Genomic DNA, 17,280 nt, shown 5'->3' with positions numbered 1-17,280 from the left:
ACCATGTTCCATAAAACGTAGATCCAAAATGGACAACAGCAATCTCTCAGGACTGCTAGTAAACCACTTCTTAGCCTTTAATTTAGAATAAGCTTGCTGAAAACCCTACACTTTTTTCATCTGGTTACTGTGATCTTTTTTTCTTTCTTATGTCACTGTTACTGCCTATTTGCAGTAAGATTCTTAACTGTAGTTTTATATCACCATGTTAGTTCTTTTGAATCCAAACAGTCACTGATACACAGAAGTTACTTAAACACCACATGTTGGGTAACACACATTTTCCTAGCTTCTGGAAAGGCAAATAACACTGAAGTCTCTTCTGTGAAGTAAGATAAAGACAAGAGAGGAGTTTCTGTTTCTTAGTGTTTTCTTGGAGGTCTACACTGGTACATGGAAGCTCAGTGATGAGGAAAGTCTTAAGAGGTGATACTTGGACAGAATCCTTAATGCTCAGTGGGAGCAGCCAGTGTTGGAAGGAAGAAGCCAGTCCAGGTACAACTTAGAAACTGCAAAAGCAAAACCTGCCTGGGGAGGGTGCTAGGAAGCAAGGCTAGAGAGCTAGCTGTACCTGTCTCCATGAAGATAAGCTACTTAATGCTCGGTCCAAAATTTAATCACAGTGATTTTTATTTTCTGTGTCCATCTCCTTTTGTTACAAGGATGACTTTGCCTCATACCAAATTTTAAAGAGCGTATTTTTTCAGGTAGCTACGGGTGTTACAATTATTTTTAAATGAGCTTCCAAGCACTTGTATATCCAGAGAGAATATCATGATTGGTAAGAATGCCTTTTGTTAGTGAAACATCATACCCTCTTTCTCATATTAGCCAAGAGCCTGACTGAGCAAAGTCCAGGCAAAAATCAATGACATGGGCATGGGACTCTCATCCTTGACTGTCCTGCAGTGAATGGAAAGTACAATACTTAGAGGTGAGTGGTGAGAAAGTCAATCACTTACAGGTAAGTGGTGAGAAAGTCAATTTTGTTCTTGGCTTATTAGATGAGGGCATCAATACATTAGGATTGATTTTCAAGGAATGGAAAAGTAGCAAAAAAAGAAAGAAAAAAAAAAACCGGTGAGCAAAATGCTTCACAGTGAGTCCTACAGGTTCAGAAAGGGAAACACAGAGGTCTAGCCCACTCCCCTATGAACTACCTCTATCGCCCATTAATTAGCAATTCTTCCAGGCAACCTTAGAAATAGCACTTCCTCTCATAGTATTTCTTAGGTCAGTATCACAGTGAGTAGCACCACACTAGTTGGAAAACTAGTGGATAGTAGCAACAGCTACTATATATACTGAACTAAAGCATTCAAACAACCTTTAAAGTAACTCAAAAGTGACAGCTGGAGTACATTCTGGAAAGGGAAAGGATAGGATGTGATAAATGTCTTTCCAAAGAGATGAATCCCAATGAGTTGTGCCTATCTATTAAAATTAAAAGTAACATGAATCTTAATACCATATTAATTAAAATAACAATTGAATTGAAATAGACATATTTGATTAAGGCTAAATATATAATACCATAAAATGAACATATTTCAAGTAAAGCTCAATAGTAATAATAACTATATGGACTTTTGTTAGTGTTCAGATAAGGGTTCATATTTTGGGGGGATCCAGGCTTGGGCCACAATCTTCCAACTTAGAACTCCCTTGCCCCACCACAACCAGATTATTGGTTGGGATGGAGGTCTTGTTAACTTTTAGCCTGGTCTGGCCTTCAAGTACAGTTCTCCTGATCTCTACTTCCCAGGGAGCTGGAAATAAGTGTCCATTAGCATATATTGCTCAAATTTAATTATTTCATCTTAGAATAAGAAGCAAAAGCCTGCTTTTAAAAATGACGGTTATACTTTAAAACATTTTACCTGATTTAAGTAATTTAGGCACTTTTCAAGACACCAAAGGCAACAAATGCAAGATTTCAGCACACATCGTGCACAAGCATTTTCCTGGACAAAGGGAAAAAAGTAAATAGTTAAAAAATAATCACATAGAAGACTGCAAATGTTGAAATATACATAAAAATGTAAAAATCACAATGTCAAAATCTCCATATTCTCTTTTCCTTCAAAATGTAATATCTGAATTATTATTATTAGTGCCATTATTATTTTGGTACTGGTCCTTGGAGCAGCAACTGTGGCTCAAGCACTAGGGCTTGAACTCAGGACCTGGATGCTGTCCCTGAGGCCTACCACTTGAGCCACAGCTCCAATTGTGGCTTTTTGGTGGTTAAATAGAGATAAAAATCCCATCGACTTTCCTGCTCAGACAGGCTTGTAACCATAATCCTCAGATCTTAGCTACCGGAGTGGCTAGGATTACAGGTGTGAACACCACTGCCTGTCTAAATTATAATAATAATAATAATAATAATTATAATAATTATTATTATTATTTTGTTGTTGTTGTCGGTCATGGGGCTTGAACTCTAGGCCTGGGCACTGTCCCTCAGCTCTTTAGCTCAAGACGAGCACTCTACCACTTGAGCCACAGCGCCAATTAGGGCTTTTTCTGCTTATGTGGTGCCGAGGAATCGAACCCAGGGCCTCATGCATGCGAGACAGGCAAGCACTCTACCACTGAGCCACCTTCCCAGCCTCCTGAATTATTTTTTAATCAACCAAGTCAACATTGTTTAGTGCTATTGAATATATGATACAGATAGACGTATAAAACCAGCAAGGATATAAAACCTCATAGGAGACAAAAAAAAGTACTCAGCATAGAGAAAATGATGGATAATAGCTATTCAATGTTATATAAGTGGGGATAACAGAGAGATTAAAATGCTTGGGTGGTGGGAGGAATCAAGAAAAGTTTTCTAGGAAGAGGTGGCCTTTGAGCGAAACTATGTTGAAATCCATGTCATTTTTACAGTCAAGGGTATGAATTATTGGTGACATACTTCTTTTTCTTTTCAATCAGTCAATTGTCCCTTTGCTGTGGAGCAGTCTTTGGGGTTTATGTACATGTACCAAAACACACTGTACCCCATACATATGTATAATTATTAAGAGTCAATGAAAAAAACTGTTAAAAAGAAAAGGGATTGGGAAGATGTTCTAGGAGAAAGGAATATGAGTCAACCTAAGCAAAGTGTAGCGTTTTCTTTGAATAGTATATGGAGTGCAGGCGAGGGAGACAAGGAGGAAGAACTGGGTCCCACTTGGTTAAGACAGAAGAAAACAATCAAAACCTCACATTAGACAGGATGCAGAGCTTTACTACATGAAGAACTGAGGTGTGGAAGATGCCCAAAGAAAGTCCAGAAAAGCACTTATCCTTACCTTTCCTTTGAGCTGACTGTGTATGTACATAAGGATCATTCGTGGAATTTTGACTAAAGTGATAATAAAAGATCCTTTTGCCACAGTACCAAGGTGATAACGAATAAGGCGATTCACTGATGCCAAAATGGGTGTAAATGGCAAATTTCTTTTATCCCTATTTATAATGAACAAAAAAGATAATTAAAGCCTAGATCAGGATAGTATGGTTGAGTACAGTACAGGCAAAATCAGTTTTCTATTCTATTCTATCTTAAAGACAAAATGGCTAACTAATATGTAACTACTACAATCTCTACAATCTATTAATACACCACATGAAACTTATGTTTCACTTTTCTAGATTATTTCAATTGGAGTTCTTATGCTCTTGACTGAAAAACTGTGTTACGAAAGCTTTTATTAATGAACATATAGTCAACTATATAATCAGAATTCTAAAAGTTGCTTTATCTAGTTCTAGCCTTCATGATAATAGAAATTATGCACTACTATAATATTTACTATAACAAGATATATCATAACTTACTGTTCTGGTAAATTTTTGAGACTATTATAAAAATATATATAAAGAAGAGAATAACGACGTCCCATTTTCTCACCTCCCAGAATTATCAACTAAACGTTAATCTTTTTTCTTATTATTGTCAAGGTGATGTACACAAGGGTAACAGTTACACAAGTAAGGTAATAAGTATATTTTTTGTTGAACTTGTTACCCCCCTCCCTCATTTTTCTCCTACTTCTCTCCCAAGTTGTTCAGATCATGTCCAACATATTGTCTTGTGAGTATCACTACTGCATTGGTTTCCCCTTTGTCCTTTGTCTCAGCATTCTGTTGTTCCCCTTCCCTTCCCAATGATACCACCCCATTTGTCAGGAAATGAAGACTTGGAAAAAAATCATATTAAATGAAGTAAGCCAGACCCAAAGAAACATAGGTCCTATGGTTTCCCTTATTTGAAATAATTAGTATACATCTAGGATAATCCTAGCAGATGAGCAGAAAAGGTCAAGAGTTACGTATGTCTGACCATGTAAGATGATGCTAAGCAAAATGAACTTCAAGACGTGGACACAAGAAGTTTTTCTTTGTTGTTTTTAATATAGTATGTGATTCTTGTTTCTTTTGTGTGTTCTTCCCTTACGGTTTATTCCTTGTTGTCAATGTATTTGATTTTGGTACCTTGGGATTGTATATATGTTTATTTAAAGTTTAATCTTTTTAGCAACATAAAATTTATACTAGCCTTAGCCCCCATGCTTTTCTCCTCTGTCTGCAGACCAGTCACTTAGATGAACTTGACTTTCCTGACAAAACTCTCACCTAGTAAAGTAGTAAGTGACCACAGCTCCTGCCACAGTCATCTGTTGACATGCTAGAATAAATTCGCTGATCCAAATCAGGCCAACCACATGGTACCACCACATGTACTGCAGAGGCCCAGAAATTCGAAACTCCACAAAGCCTTGGTCATTCTGAACAGCACTGCCTAGGAAAATGTCAAAGGAGGAAAGAAGCAGCACATAAAGTATAAAACAAGAAATAAAGAGTTTAATTTCCAACAGTAGATATCTACTCTCAAACCACAAATTTCTTGTTGCTATTTCACTAATGGACAAAAACCACAATCACTAAAGAGCTTGTGAAATGTGCACTTATACAAGTGCACATCTGGTCTTTTCAAACTTTGAAAAGTTGCTCTACTAATATAAGCTTTATTACATTTTTGATAATTAGGCATACATTTTTCAACATTTAAAGATTTTTAAGGGCTATTATCCATTAATCACAGATCTAAACTACTAGCTAGGTACAGAAATTAACATCTTGTTTGGTGAATATGTACTAAATGGACAGAGGAAAGCCACATAAAGTTTACTATGCTTACATGACTCCTCACAATTAATTCTATTTAGACTTAATCTGTGATAGTGTGATAGAAAGCTGGACCAAATCATCTTCAGGAGCTCTAGCTAGGCTCAGAATATTTCCAAACTAGAAAATTCAAAGATGAAAATTGTTCCTGGTCTATTAAATGGTCTTAGAAGCAACACTAGAGAGGCTCTGCATTTTTCAGTTCATTTCAGAATGAATCCCAATGCCTGACTCAGCAGAGAATACAATCCATGACCATCTCAAAACTAGGAAGCAGTCTTGGCCTATCTGGTCTAGACTTACATTGCTTGGGTGCTATGAAAAACAAGGAGTTCTTATTATTAAAGAGCTGGTACTACTGCTAGATTAGATAGATATTGGACCTTCAACAAATGTACGCACAATTATCTTTCTCTGGTGTTGTATGTGTATGTGTGTGTTATGGATCAAAACAAGAGGGCTATTGTATTAAGGCATACCCTCAGCTCTCTCTGAAGTTTTAAAATATTTGAGTGGGAAATTGGCTTTATCACTAAGAGAAAGAAGCAACTTAACTTCTTACCGGTAGTGCCAAGAAAAAGTAGCGTCATGATCCAGTAGGCCCAGAACAAGACAAGAGCAAAGAAGGTCCAGAAAGGCTGGAAGACGAGCAGTGGCAGGTGGATGAAGACCTTGCCGGCCACATGGAACAAGGCAATGGTGAGAGCAACACGTTTGCGCATGACCAGCATTATCAGGAACAAGATAACCTGAATGGAAAGAAGACAAGGCAAGGGTCTGGTTACTCTTCTAAGCAATAAAAGCAGAAACCGCAAACGGTGAAAAACTTTAATTAGTAATTTTACTATATAATACCTAAATATTGGATATTATATCTATATATTATTGATAAATACATATTGTTAAGAGACATATTTGAGCTCTTGCCTGTATTCCTAGCTATTCAGGAGGCCAAGATCTGAGGATCACAGTTCTAAGCCAGTTCAGGCAGCAAAGTTCATGAGACATTTACTTACAATTAACCACAAAAGTCATAAAGTAAAGGCATGGCTCAAGAGGTAGAACAGTAGCCTTGAGCAAAATAGCTCATCAACAGTGCCAGGGCCTGGTGTTTCAGTTCTAGTAGTGGCATACATGTGTGCGCACACACATACACACAAATACATCTGGGAAAATAATTAGTGAAAGAACAAATGGAATGATTATATTTCTTACTATACTATTCTACAGTAAGGAGAATTATTTTAAAAATTAATTATGTCATCTTTGACAAAAAGAAATATGTTTTTATTAGCAAATGAGATAATGTAACTATTCTAGCTGAACACGTCTCAAAAAGCAGAGATACAGTGGCACATGCTGATAATCCTATCTTCTTGCGAGCATGAAATCTAGAGAAATGTGGTATGAGGCCAGTCTAGGAAAAAAGGTTAGCAAGACTATATCTCAACAAACAAGCTAGATTTGGTAGTATATGCTTATATTCCTAGGTAGGCAGAGATGATCCAAGACCAGCCCCAGGTTAAAAAAAAAATGTGAAACCCTATCCAACAATTAACTTAAAAAGGGCAGGGCTATGACTCAAGTGTAAAGCATCTTTTTGAATTCAAAGCATTCATATCAAGTAGAGAAGCCTGCAACAGACATTTAGTGACACTATAACACAGTAGGAAACATTTTATCTAGTGGAAATCAAGATTGGAATGCAAAGCTACAGGTGAGTTTCAGTCCATCAATAATCTTCTGCAAAGAAAAACAGAACCAAAAGACATCTGAGCTGTACTCACAGTGAACACTGTAGCTGAAATGGCATAGATCAGAAGAGCTCGAAGATTGTCTTCAGCTATCTGAAGCTGCTCAGGAATAATTGCTTCTTTGGGTGACCTCCTTTGCTTTGCATATAGCCACCATAGTACACCTGTGCCACCTGGAGACAAAAAATATAAATGTTTAAGTTTTGCAAATAGTTGTACAAACAAGTATGCAGCATACATGCTCAATTTGCTAGACTCACCCTACACCACGAGGCTTGAGACTATAACAGCCCACTTCCCTGTGAGGGATGGATATTTAACTATTTGGGCAGTGTAAGGGGCATGCCAACTAGTCCACTCTCCATCATCTTTTACCGAAGCACTTACTTTGATATACTGAAAGATTTGTTAAGTGTTTCATGGAAAAGACAGTAACATATTTAAATGTATTATCATTGGTTCTGAAGATGATAGAGAGCCAAGAAAAACAGATATGCCAGGTGCTGGTGGTTCATGCCTATAATCCTAACTGCTTAGGAGGCTGAGATTTGAGAATCATAATTAGAAACCAGCTGAGACAGGAAAGCCCATGAAGCTCTTATCTTTAATTACCCAAAAAGCTGGAACTGTAGCTCAATGGCTAGAGTACTAGCTAGAAAATTTAAAAAAGAACTCAGGGATAGTTCCTGGGACCCAGGACAGACACAAAAAATAAAAATAAAAAAATAAATAATAAAGATACCTCTGAAAGGAATTGGTAGCCAGTAAGAAATTCCCAATCCCCCAATTTCCCATTCTCACTAATCATGTAGTAATGGGGTGAGGGTGGTGGTGGTAGTGGTGGTGGTGGTGGAATATGTTGTATATTAAATCTAAGGACAAAAAAATCCAGCAAGAAGCATATGGCTTAATTTTGGAAGGTATAGCCAGTTATATGTAACTTTGACAGCGAGGCCTCATGTCAGAGAAAAAATAGTAAGAGAAATCTAGTGAAACTACCCAGGAAAGTGTTCAGGCAAAGGGTTGGCATCTGAGATGGGATCCCACTTAGTATGTGGGTAACAGAGATCATTTTTGTGGCTATAGCAGTGAGCAATGAGGGAAGCAGGAAATGTGTAGCTGTGGCCCAGACCACGTTGTAAAGTTTTGTAGCCTATAGTAAGGAAAAAGATACAGAATAGATTTAGAATGTAAACTGGATAAGATAAATGCCTCGAAGATAAAAACTTGGGCTAAGATCTATGTACATCAACCTGAACTACCATGTATTCATGTAAAGAATGAATAAGTCAAAGGTCAAGTCCATATCCTATCTGTTGGAAAATACTAAGCATGAACTTATCTTCCACTGATGATGAATTAAAGAAACTAAGAAAATGTGTGTGTGTGTGTGTGTGTGTGTGTGTGTGTGTGTGTGTGTGTGTGTGTGTGTGTGTGTGTGTGTGTGTGTGTGTGTGTGTGTGTGTGTGTGTGTGTGTGTGTGTGTGTGTGTGTGTGTGTGTGTGTGTGTGTGTGTGTGTGTGTGAATTCTATGCCTCCATCAGAAAGAATGACACCGTCCCATTTGTTAGGAAATGGAAAGACCTGGAAAAAATTATATTAAGTGAAGTAAGCCAGACCCAAAGAAACATAGGTCCCATGGTTTCCCTTATTTGTATAACAAGTATACGTCTAGGATAATTTTACCAGACAAGCAGAAAAGGTCAAAACCTATGTACATATGACCATATAAGATGATGTGAAGCAAAATGAACTCCAAGATATGGACACAAGAAATTTTATCTTTGTCCCTGTTATTTTTAATGTACTATGTGATTTTTTTTCCGCTTCTTTTGTCTGTCCTTCCCCCCATGGTATAACCCCTGTATTTGATTCTGGTGCCCTGAATCTTGCATATACATTTTTCTAATTTGGGGAGGGGAAATGAAATAACAAAATGCTGAAACAAGGATACAGGTTGACTCATTGTAACAATGAGATGTACAAGACACTATGCTGAAAACAAACTTTATAACTTGTGTGTGTGTGTGGGGAGCTGGGGAAGTGAGGAGGGAAGGGATGGTAGAGGAAAAACAAAGGAGGGGGTAACAATGCTCAACAGGAAATGTACTCATTACCTTGCTCATGTAACTGTAACCCCTCTGTACAGAACAAACAAACAAAAAAAAATATATATATATGAAATCAAAACAACCCTCGTCTATGAGAAATAGTTCTTCCTTTTTGGAATCTTAATTACAGAAATATTGTTTGGAAAACTACTTACACACTAAGAAAATATGTTCTTGACAAGCTGAATTACAAAATTATGGGACAATATAAAATTTCAAGGAAAATAAAATGAGATGATGATGACATTAAGAAGTACTCTGTTCATGTATTAAACATCTGAATCTGTGCTAAGAACAGTGATCATCCCTTTACAGTTCAACCTAATTTAATCACTACATGATTAAATGAGTATTATTAATTCTACAAATGATAAAAATGAAATATAGGGAAGTTAAGTAATGTGTGAAAAGTCATATGTAGTAAGCAGCAGAGCTGTGATTCAAGTCTAGAGTTATTATAAAAACTATCCATCTAAACACAGCTACATAGTAGGCTATAAACTGAGATAATAAAATGGCTGAGAACCACAAGTGAATCTATATACACTGTAGGTGAAATAACAAATGTAGATACTCATGGCATAGTCAGATAAAGAATTGATGGTGGGGAAAGTGACAATGGTGAAAATGAACTAAAGAGCTCTTTCTGAATGTAACTAAAAATGGTGAATATACTGAAATGGTAGTTCAGAAAATTATAGTTGAAAAAATGAACATGGACCATAGAAAAAAATCCACTGGAACACAAATGATACTAGATACAGAAATAAAAAACAAACCAAAAATAGAGTTGAAAAAGGTAAACAGTAAAATATATCGTATGTGAAAACGTACATATGTGTGTGTTTATATGTGTTTTGTATGTGTGTGCTTATATATATATATTGTGTGTGTGTGTGCGCACGCACGTGCGTGTGTGTTTGCATGCTGGTACTGGGGCTTGAACTCTAGGCTCCTGTGCTTCTTGTTTGGCTCTTTTGCTCAAGACTGGGGTACTTTCCCACTTGAGCTACACCTCCACTTCTGAAAATAATATTTTAACTTTAATAACCTGAATATGTAACTTGTGATTTCTCTAACTAGGGCTGAAAAGTCAGAGTAAGGGGAAGGAAGTTAAGAGATGAAAGGAAGAAAAATTAGTACTAAGATTTAAACTAAATAATGTATATTCATTTACACATGCAAGGGGAAAAGGTCTAGACTTCACCTGCTAATAACCAGGTGGAAATGAGGAGGGGGAAATATACCTATGAAATTCGTAAGGCAAAAATAAGCACTCTTGGGGCTGGGAAGGTGGCTCAGTGGTAGAGCACTTGCCTTGCATGTCTGAGGCCCTGGGTTCGATTCCTCAGCACCACATAAGCAAAAAGAAAAAAGCCAGAAGTGTCGCTATGGCTCAAGTGGTAGAGCGCTAGCCTTGAGCTGAAGAGCTGAGGGACAGCACCCAGGCCCAGAGTTCAGGCTCCACGACCGGACCAAAAAAAAAAAGCACTCTTCAAGCAAAAGTTAACAGCATTTGAAAAATAAAATTTCAATTTCTCTTCTTTATGTGTAACTATTTGTTATTTGTTACGGAATTCAGTGAGGCAGATATATACACAGGATAAGACAGGGTAACATAGGATAAGATAAACAAATGACTTACCAAGGGAACCCAGTATGACCAGAATAGTTAAGATCCACACAAGGACTCTTGATATATACCTGATTATCACCATCAAAATCATGGATAGAACTGTAGGGAAGATAAATAGAGAACAAGTAGAATTTTATTTGAAAACAGGAAAATATTATGAGCAATCCTTTCAATTGTTCTTTTTCCCAGGAAAATAATACTTTGTGGCTATTAACTAGCTTGTAAACTACATCTTAGGAAAGAAAAGTGACTGCTCTTGCAGTTGGATTTTGCCACTTGTACCACTTAAACAGCATCTTGAAACCAAAGGCATCAGTCTGTGGGCTCCTACAGTACAGAAAAGAAGACATGCAAATGCACATGGAGATTGAAAAACAGACAAAACTGTTGTGGATTCACCACAGGGAAGACATCAGACATGCAAACACACACACACGCATGCCAGTACACAAAGTAGAGACAATGACATGTCATGTTGGTGACAAGAAAAATCATCACATGTACACAGCGATCAGTTTAATTAGTGCTACACTATCTTGAGTAATCTGTAGATCAACTTCTTTGATGGTTAATCAATAAACTAGATGGCATTTCATCTTTATTGGACATTTTTTTTCTTAAGCTAAAGAACTCCAAGGGAGTTTTGGCACTACAGGATAATATCCTGAAGCCACTGAAGCCAAAATCCCTTGAACAATTTCCTTATTGACTGAAGTCTTTCCTCAAAAATAAGCAACACTTAGTTTAAGTTACTTAACCAACCCATTTACCAGTTCCAAACTTAGTCCTAATATGTTAGAGTCATTGAATAAAATTCTCAAAAAAGAGGAGATTTTACCTTTGCATTGGAATTATATTTTTGACATCATAATCTACAAAATGACTCCAAAGGTCCATTTCACAAGCAAATGAACAAAAATATTTTGGCTTAAGCTACATTCTCTTTCTTGTGGGGAAGGCAGTACTTGCAAGTGCTCTACCACTCTACCTGCTTCTATCCTGCTTTTAGATATTATTCAGATAGGGTCTTGAGGTTTTGGCCCAGCAAGCTTTGAATACTGATCTGCCTTCATCTCTCCTATAGCAGTTATACCCCACCACACTTGGCCCTATGCCAGAATCTTAAATCTCAAACGAAAATCATTCTAATGAGAATATGAAATTCCAATGAATTCACAGTATTACTACCTCATTTTATTTTATTTGCCAGTACTGAAGCTTGAATTCAGGGCATTGTGCTCACTTGGCATTCTTGCTCTCAGCTGGCACTCTACCAGAGCCATGCCTCTAGAGTAGCATTTTGATAGTTAATTGAAGATAGCCTCTTAGATGTTTTTCCCCCCCTGCCCAGGCTGGCTTTAAACTACCATCTTCCAGGTCTCAGCCTCCTGAGTAGCCACCAGCATACAGCAATTATCACTATTTTGAAGGTTTAATTTTTAATTTTAGCCACAGCATCCAACTATTTCAGAAACCAAGTAATTTTTATAAAAAGACTAATAATCAAATTTCTTGGGCCATTTGCAAAGCCAAATAAGTGGTTAGGATCTGTGTCTAGGAATATTATTAAAGTACTCACTTTTGGAATAAATGTACAGGAACGAAAAACAGATGGGAGCCCTTCAAATATCACAGATTTAGATTTTCATATGGACAGCTTTATTTCAATTGAGTCAAGTACTACCTAAGCAAAAAGAAAATACTCTCTAATGACAGGAAAGATGGAAATACAGCTTGTATATTCTCAATGACTATAATTTTGGTTAACAGAAATTATTACTAAATTTACTTATAGAATAAAAGTTACTAATTTCTTATTAGTTTTCTCCTCCCAACTAAGAATATTTATAAATTTGAATATGCCTTCATATAATTCTAGAATAATAACATGGAGTTTTCATCTCAAAAGGTTTGTTTGTTTGATTCTACATATTATTTATTTACTGACCAGAAAATTCAATAGCTAACAAGTGGAGATTACTTATTTTTCCAGCAAGACAGTGATATTATGAACTATGGCAATAAAAAGGAAATTACAAAATTTAAAAGTAATGTATCAGAAATCTATGTTCTTAAATAAAAATAAATAAAAGAATATGACGTCTCTTTTATAACTATATATAACTTTTGGAATTGTATCTTAAAAAAACAAGGAGTTGTTGATTCATTGAAAGAAGACTCCTGCTAGCATATTAAAGGTAATAATTGACTTAGTAACCCAAGTTCGGGAAAACACTAGTTTTCTCAATGAAAGAAAAAAGAAGGGAAATAGGTTTTGGATGTATTTACATACTTCTATGTGCATATTTTAACAATATATAATCTAAAACAAATATGTAAGCTATGGGAAATTAAACATTTTACAAGTATCCCGGTTGGCTAAAAGAACAGTCTTCTACTGCAGTACTATGCAATAGCTAATAATGAAAAAAACAATTACCTAGTGATAACAAGCAAAGTCCCAATATAATTTCTTTGCTGGTCATTACTCCACTAATCAGCCTGTGTAAGACACTATTGTCACTGACAAAGGTGATCAGGGCCTCTGCAAACTTGGCATAGCAGGAAATGTTCACAGGAGCACAGCGATGGAAGAATGGAATAGGTGCACTGGTGACACAAGAAAAAAAAATCAGAAAAAAAATTACTCCTACTTAATATAAATGCCACATCAAACACACAAATGAAAGGTGAATATGGCTGCAATACACTCCACCCTCCAGATGTCTTTATGGGAGCTCAGAGCTGTGTGTTTAATGCTACGAAGATGACTATTTTAGGCAGTGATGCAAATCTTACCACAAGCTTTATCAGGGAGGGTGGAGTGCATTTTCCAACAGAAGACATTATACCCTCCCCTTCTGAAAAGAAATACACATGTACATGTACACACACACACACACACACACACACACACACACACACGCACACGCACACACACACACACACACACACACAAAACTACCAGAAATGAAATCAACCAAAACCCCAGCCTGCACTTCTGCAGGCAAAGAGCAGATGACAAAGCTTAAGAACATATACTTCTTTGAACTGAAAACAAATTTTTGCCATAAGCAAGTTTAAAGTAAAAAACACGCATGCTTTTCCATGAAATGTGCCACTATGAATAGAATGTTTCCTCTAACAAATCAGCATACAAAACCTTAGATTAATAAGGTTATTTAGGTACAAGCTTAATACCTCCCATATACACCGTCATGCCAAGATGGTAACATACAGACATGTGCAGTTACTTAGGACAATGGGCCATGAGTACTAATGTATGGAAATGCTTAAAATGTAGTAATACACAGGGAAAATGATTTATAATATGATGATGGTGATGATGAGGAAGAAGAGGAACAGGAGGAAAAGAAGGTGAAGGAGGAAGAGGAGGAGGAGATCTTTGATTAAAAATGGCTGGGGATGTGGCTAAGAGGCACAATGCTTGTCTAGCATGTATAATAAGGTCCTGGGTTCCATCCCCAGCACCACACACACACACACACACACAAAAAAAAAAAAAAAAAAAAAAGAAAGAAAAGAAAAAAGAAATTACATATAAGAATGGGAACAACAACAACAGAATATTAAAAATGTTAAAAAAAAAAACAAACCCAGACTTGTTCTGGGCTATTTTCCTTTCTTTTATGCTACTAATAATCCAAGGTTATAAGTGCTCATAAATACAGGGAAAATAGTTAGGTGCCAGACACTCATGCTGGTAATCCTAGCTACACAGGAGGCTGAGATATGAGGATTACAGTTCAAAGCCAGCACAGACAGGAAAGTCTATGAGACTCTTATTTTCCAATTAATCACCCAAAAAACTAGAAGTGGGGCTGTAGCTTAAGTGATAGAGTGCTAGCCTTGAGCTGATAAAGCTCAGGGATAGTACATAGGCCCTGAGTTCAAATCCCAGGACTGGCACACACAAAAAAAGAGGGGAAATAACTACTATGTAATTGTTTAACATAACTCATCAGGCTTCCATGGACTATAGTTTTGATTTGTGAAGGAACATTACTGTGTATGCGTGGTCATATAAAAGTTGATTTGTAATTTGTAATTCTAACTTAGAATTCTGAGAGGAATGCACATCTAATCAATGAGAGAATTTTAAACCCAGGACCATGAAGAAGTTGCCTTCAGGAGTGATTTGCTATGCTTCTAGGCGAGTTCCTAAGTAGGTCCATGTGTAATTGTACATGTAGGTGAATTAAGTTAAAATCTGGCCATCTTAACATGTGCTCATAACATCAGAGTTGTGCACAGGATTAAGAGCAGCAGTTCTAACATAATATATGTCTCTGGAATGATCTTAGTGTGTCCTTATTTTTGACTGATATTTTATTTAGGTCCAGTTAGTAGAAAAGATTAGTGACTGGTCACCAAATTCCAAGGTGTCTAAATCTCAGCAAAACAACTCTGTATGACTTGAAGCAAAACTGCTGTCTTGGTTGCCTTCTTCAACTATATTTTTCAAATAAGAACAGTGAACTATGTATTGACTATCCATTAAATGTTAGTAAATAAGTAGCAATGGTAACAAAAATAAACAATCTCTTCTGTGCTGCTGTACTTCATAATACAAAATAATGGCTTACCTTAGTGATGCTTCAGTAAAATGTATCCAAAAATGATGCTGTAGCAATATGATGTGAATATTCATTAAAAATGATTCCTGGCTGGGCATTTATGTTTATCATCAAAATGTGTTAGTGAAAGCTAATGCCAAAGATCTGGCATTTTAATTAAAAACCACAGGGAGGGAGGGCATTATGAGTGGTTCTTGAATTACTCATAATTATAGGCATAAAAGTAATTTTTTATTAAAAGTTGCATCACTAATGATGTAAAAGGATGTTAGCTTTTGTTTTTGGTGTGGTGTGAGTGGTTGATACTGTAGTCCTGAATTCATGGCTTGCCTCATGCTTGATTGAGCTATGAGCTTAATTCTTTCTTGCTTTTAGTTTTGTTGTTGTTTGTTTTTGCTTTATTTCTGGATAGGCTTTTGTATTTTTTACCCAGGGGGAACTTTAGACTATAATCCTCCTCCTTATGTTCCATGCAGCTAGAATTTTCATTAAGTTATGAAATTTTATTCCCAGTTTTTCAGTTGAAATGGAGACTCGCTGACATTTTTTTGGGGACTGGGCTTGCCTCAAACCACAATTATGCTGATCTCTGCCTCTGCAGTAGTTGAAATTGCAGGTGTGCAACACTATGTCTGGCTCTGCAGAACACTTTTAAGTGAAGCCTGGCTATCTTCAAAACTAAAATCTTTGTGGGTCCATAACTATGTATATATCTACATCTTCATCCTCTCTACACTTTACCCTATTGTCTCTGACATACTCTCTGCTAACCTCACTTGCCTTATTTGCCTTGAAAATGAAATTCCACCTTAAGGGAACTGTTTTCTTTTTTCTTATTTATATGACCAAAAGTTGTATCCCTAAATGATATAAAAGGGTGACCAAAAACTTTATCCCTAAATGATATAAGAGGGTGTTAAATTACAGAACACTTTTTCTTGCAAAGAGGGCAAGGTCAATACTGAAATCTTGAACTTAGGTTATTTTCTTGGCCCTGTTCACTCACTGCCTTTTCTAGCAGATATTGATAAAGGGCCCCAAATTCTCCTAATACTGTATAGCTGCCTGTCCACTGTCTAGCTCTGTTTTTCCACCTGTTAGCTTCAAGGATAAGAATGGTGCTGGGTGAGTCTGGGTAAGTCTCTTCAGACTTACTATCACCCACCATCCTCCAAGAGCTCACCAAAAAGCCAGTGACTTCAAATCACAAAGGAACATGAAAACAAGCATTTTCAGTGTTTTCCTCTTCCAAGTTGATTTGAAAGAAAGGATTGCATTTCCATTAATTTCTAATGCTTCATTTCTATTTAGAAGAAATGACTGGGTAATATCTGCTTAGAATTTATTCTTTCAAGTCATTGTTTATACTGTCTAAGACACACTTGGGCAAATGGGAAGCACAGTTTCATAAATGTTCTTCAAAGAACCACCTTCTTACTTTACAATTCAAACTATGTCCGTTTTTTTTTCCTTTAAAGACAGTGCTACATTAAAAGGTATAAAGTTAGCACAAGCCAATCAACTGTACTGTTCAACTGATAGACAAATTCTGCTCTTGGTTATAAAAATAACAGAAATAGAAGGCAAATAAGAGACAATATTGAGCATATTCAGAAATGAAATGAAATACTTAGCTTTGAAGTGAAGAGTGCTACATTCCCTTGTTTATAAACTATGTCTCACATGGTTTTTTTTTTTTTCCTGAATTATCTTTTATTTATTACTATTTTAGGGGCTGTTGGCAATTGGAACTGAGGGCCAGTCAATCTGAGCACAGAACTCTGACATGGGGCTACATTTCCCAGTCCTTCAACGTATTTTCTTATACACACGCGCGCGCGGGCGCGTGCGCACACACACACACACACACACACACACACACACACACACACACACACACACACAAATCATGGCAATGAAATGGCTTGTACATTTCACCATTTAAATCTCATTTTGATGTAATGAATTTAAGATTAATTTGCTAATTCCATATAGCT

The 17,280-nt window shown here is 36.6% G+C and overlaps 1 protein-coding gene across 4 annotated transcripts in view; it reads right to left on the bottom strand.

Moving 5' to 3' along the window:
* The window catches only part of Slc44a1 (solute carrier family 44 member 1), a 180,961-nt gene that overhangs the window by 61,887 nt on the left and 101,794 nt on the right, over window positions 1–17,280 (bottom strand). For all 4 annotated transcript variants that reach the window (XR_011369470.1, XM_070011100.1, XM_070011099.1 and 1 more), the window contains exons 6-12: window positions 13,126–13,295; window positions 10,695–10,784; window positions 6,972–7,111; window positions 5,747–5,933; window positions 4,633–4,798; window positions 3,306–3,462; window positions 1,881–1,964 (exon numbers count right to left, since the gene is read on the bottom strand). Coding sequence is in view for 3 of the 4 variants with exons in the window: in XM_070011100.1 (XP_069867201.1) it covers window positions 1,881–1,964; window positions 3,306–3,462; window positions 4,633–4,798; window positions 5,747–5,933; window positions 6,972–7,111; window positions 10,695–10,784; window positions 13,126–13,295 (994 nt within the window). In the remaining variant the exon portion in view is untranslated. The remainder of the gene's footprint in view (window positions 1–1,880; window positions 1,965–3,305; window positions 3,463–4,632; window positions 4,799–5,746; window positions 5,934–6,971; window positions 7,112–10,694; window positions 10,785–13,125; window positions 13,296–17,280) is intronic.

This window comes from Dipodomys merriami, unplaced genomic scaffold (genome assembly GCF_024711535.1).
Source record: "Dipodomys merriami isolate MVZ:Mamm:240054 unplaced genomic scaffold, mDipMer1.0.p SCAF_11, whole genome shotgun sequence".
NCBI classification, from domain to species: Eukaryota; Metazoa; Chordata; class Mammalia; order Rodentia; family Heteromyidae; genus Dipodomys; species Dipodomys merriami.
The sequence above is the reverse complement of the archived record's forward strand: the minus strand, read 5'-3'. Positions and strand labels throughout refer to the sequence as shown.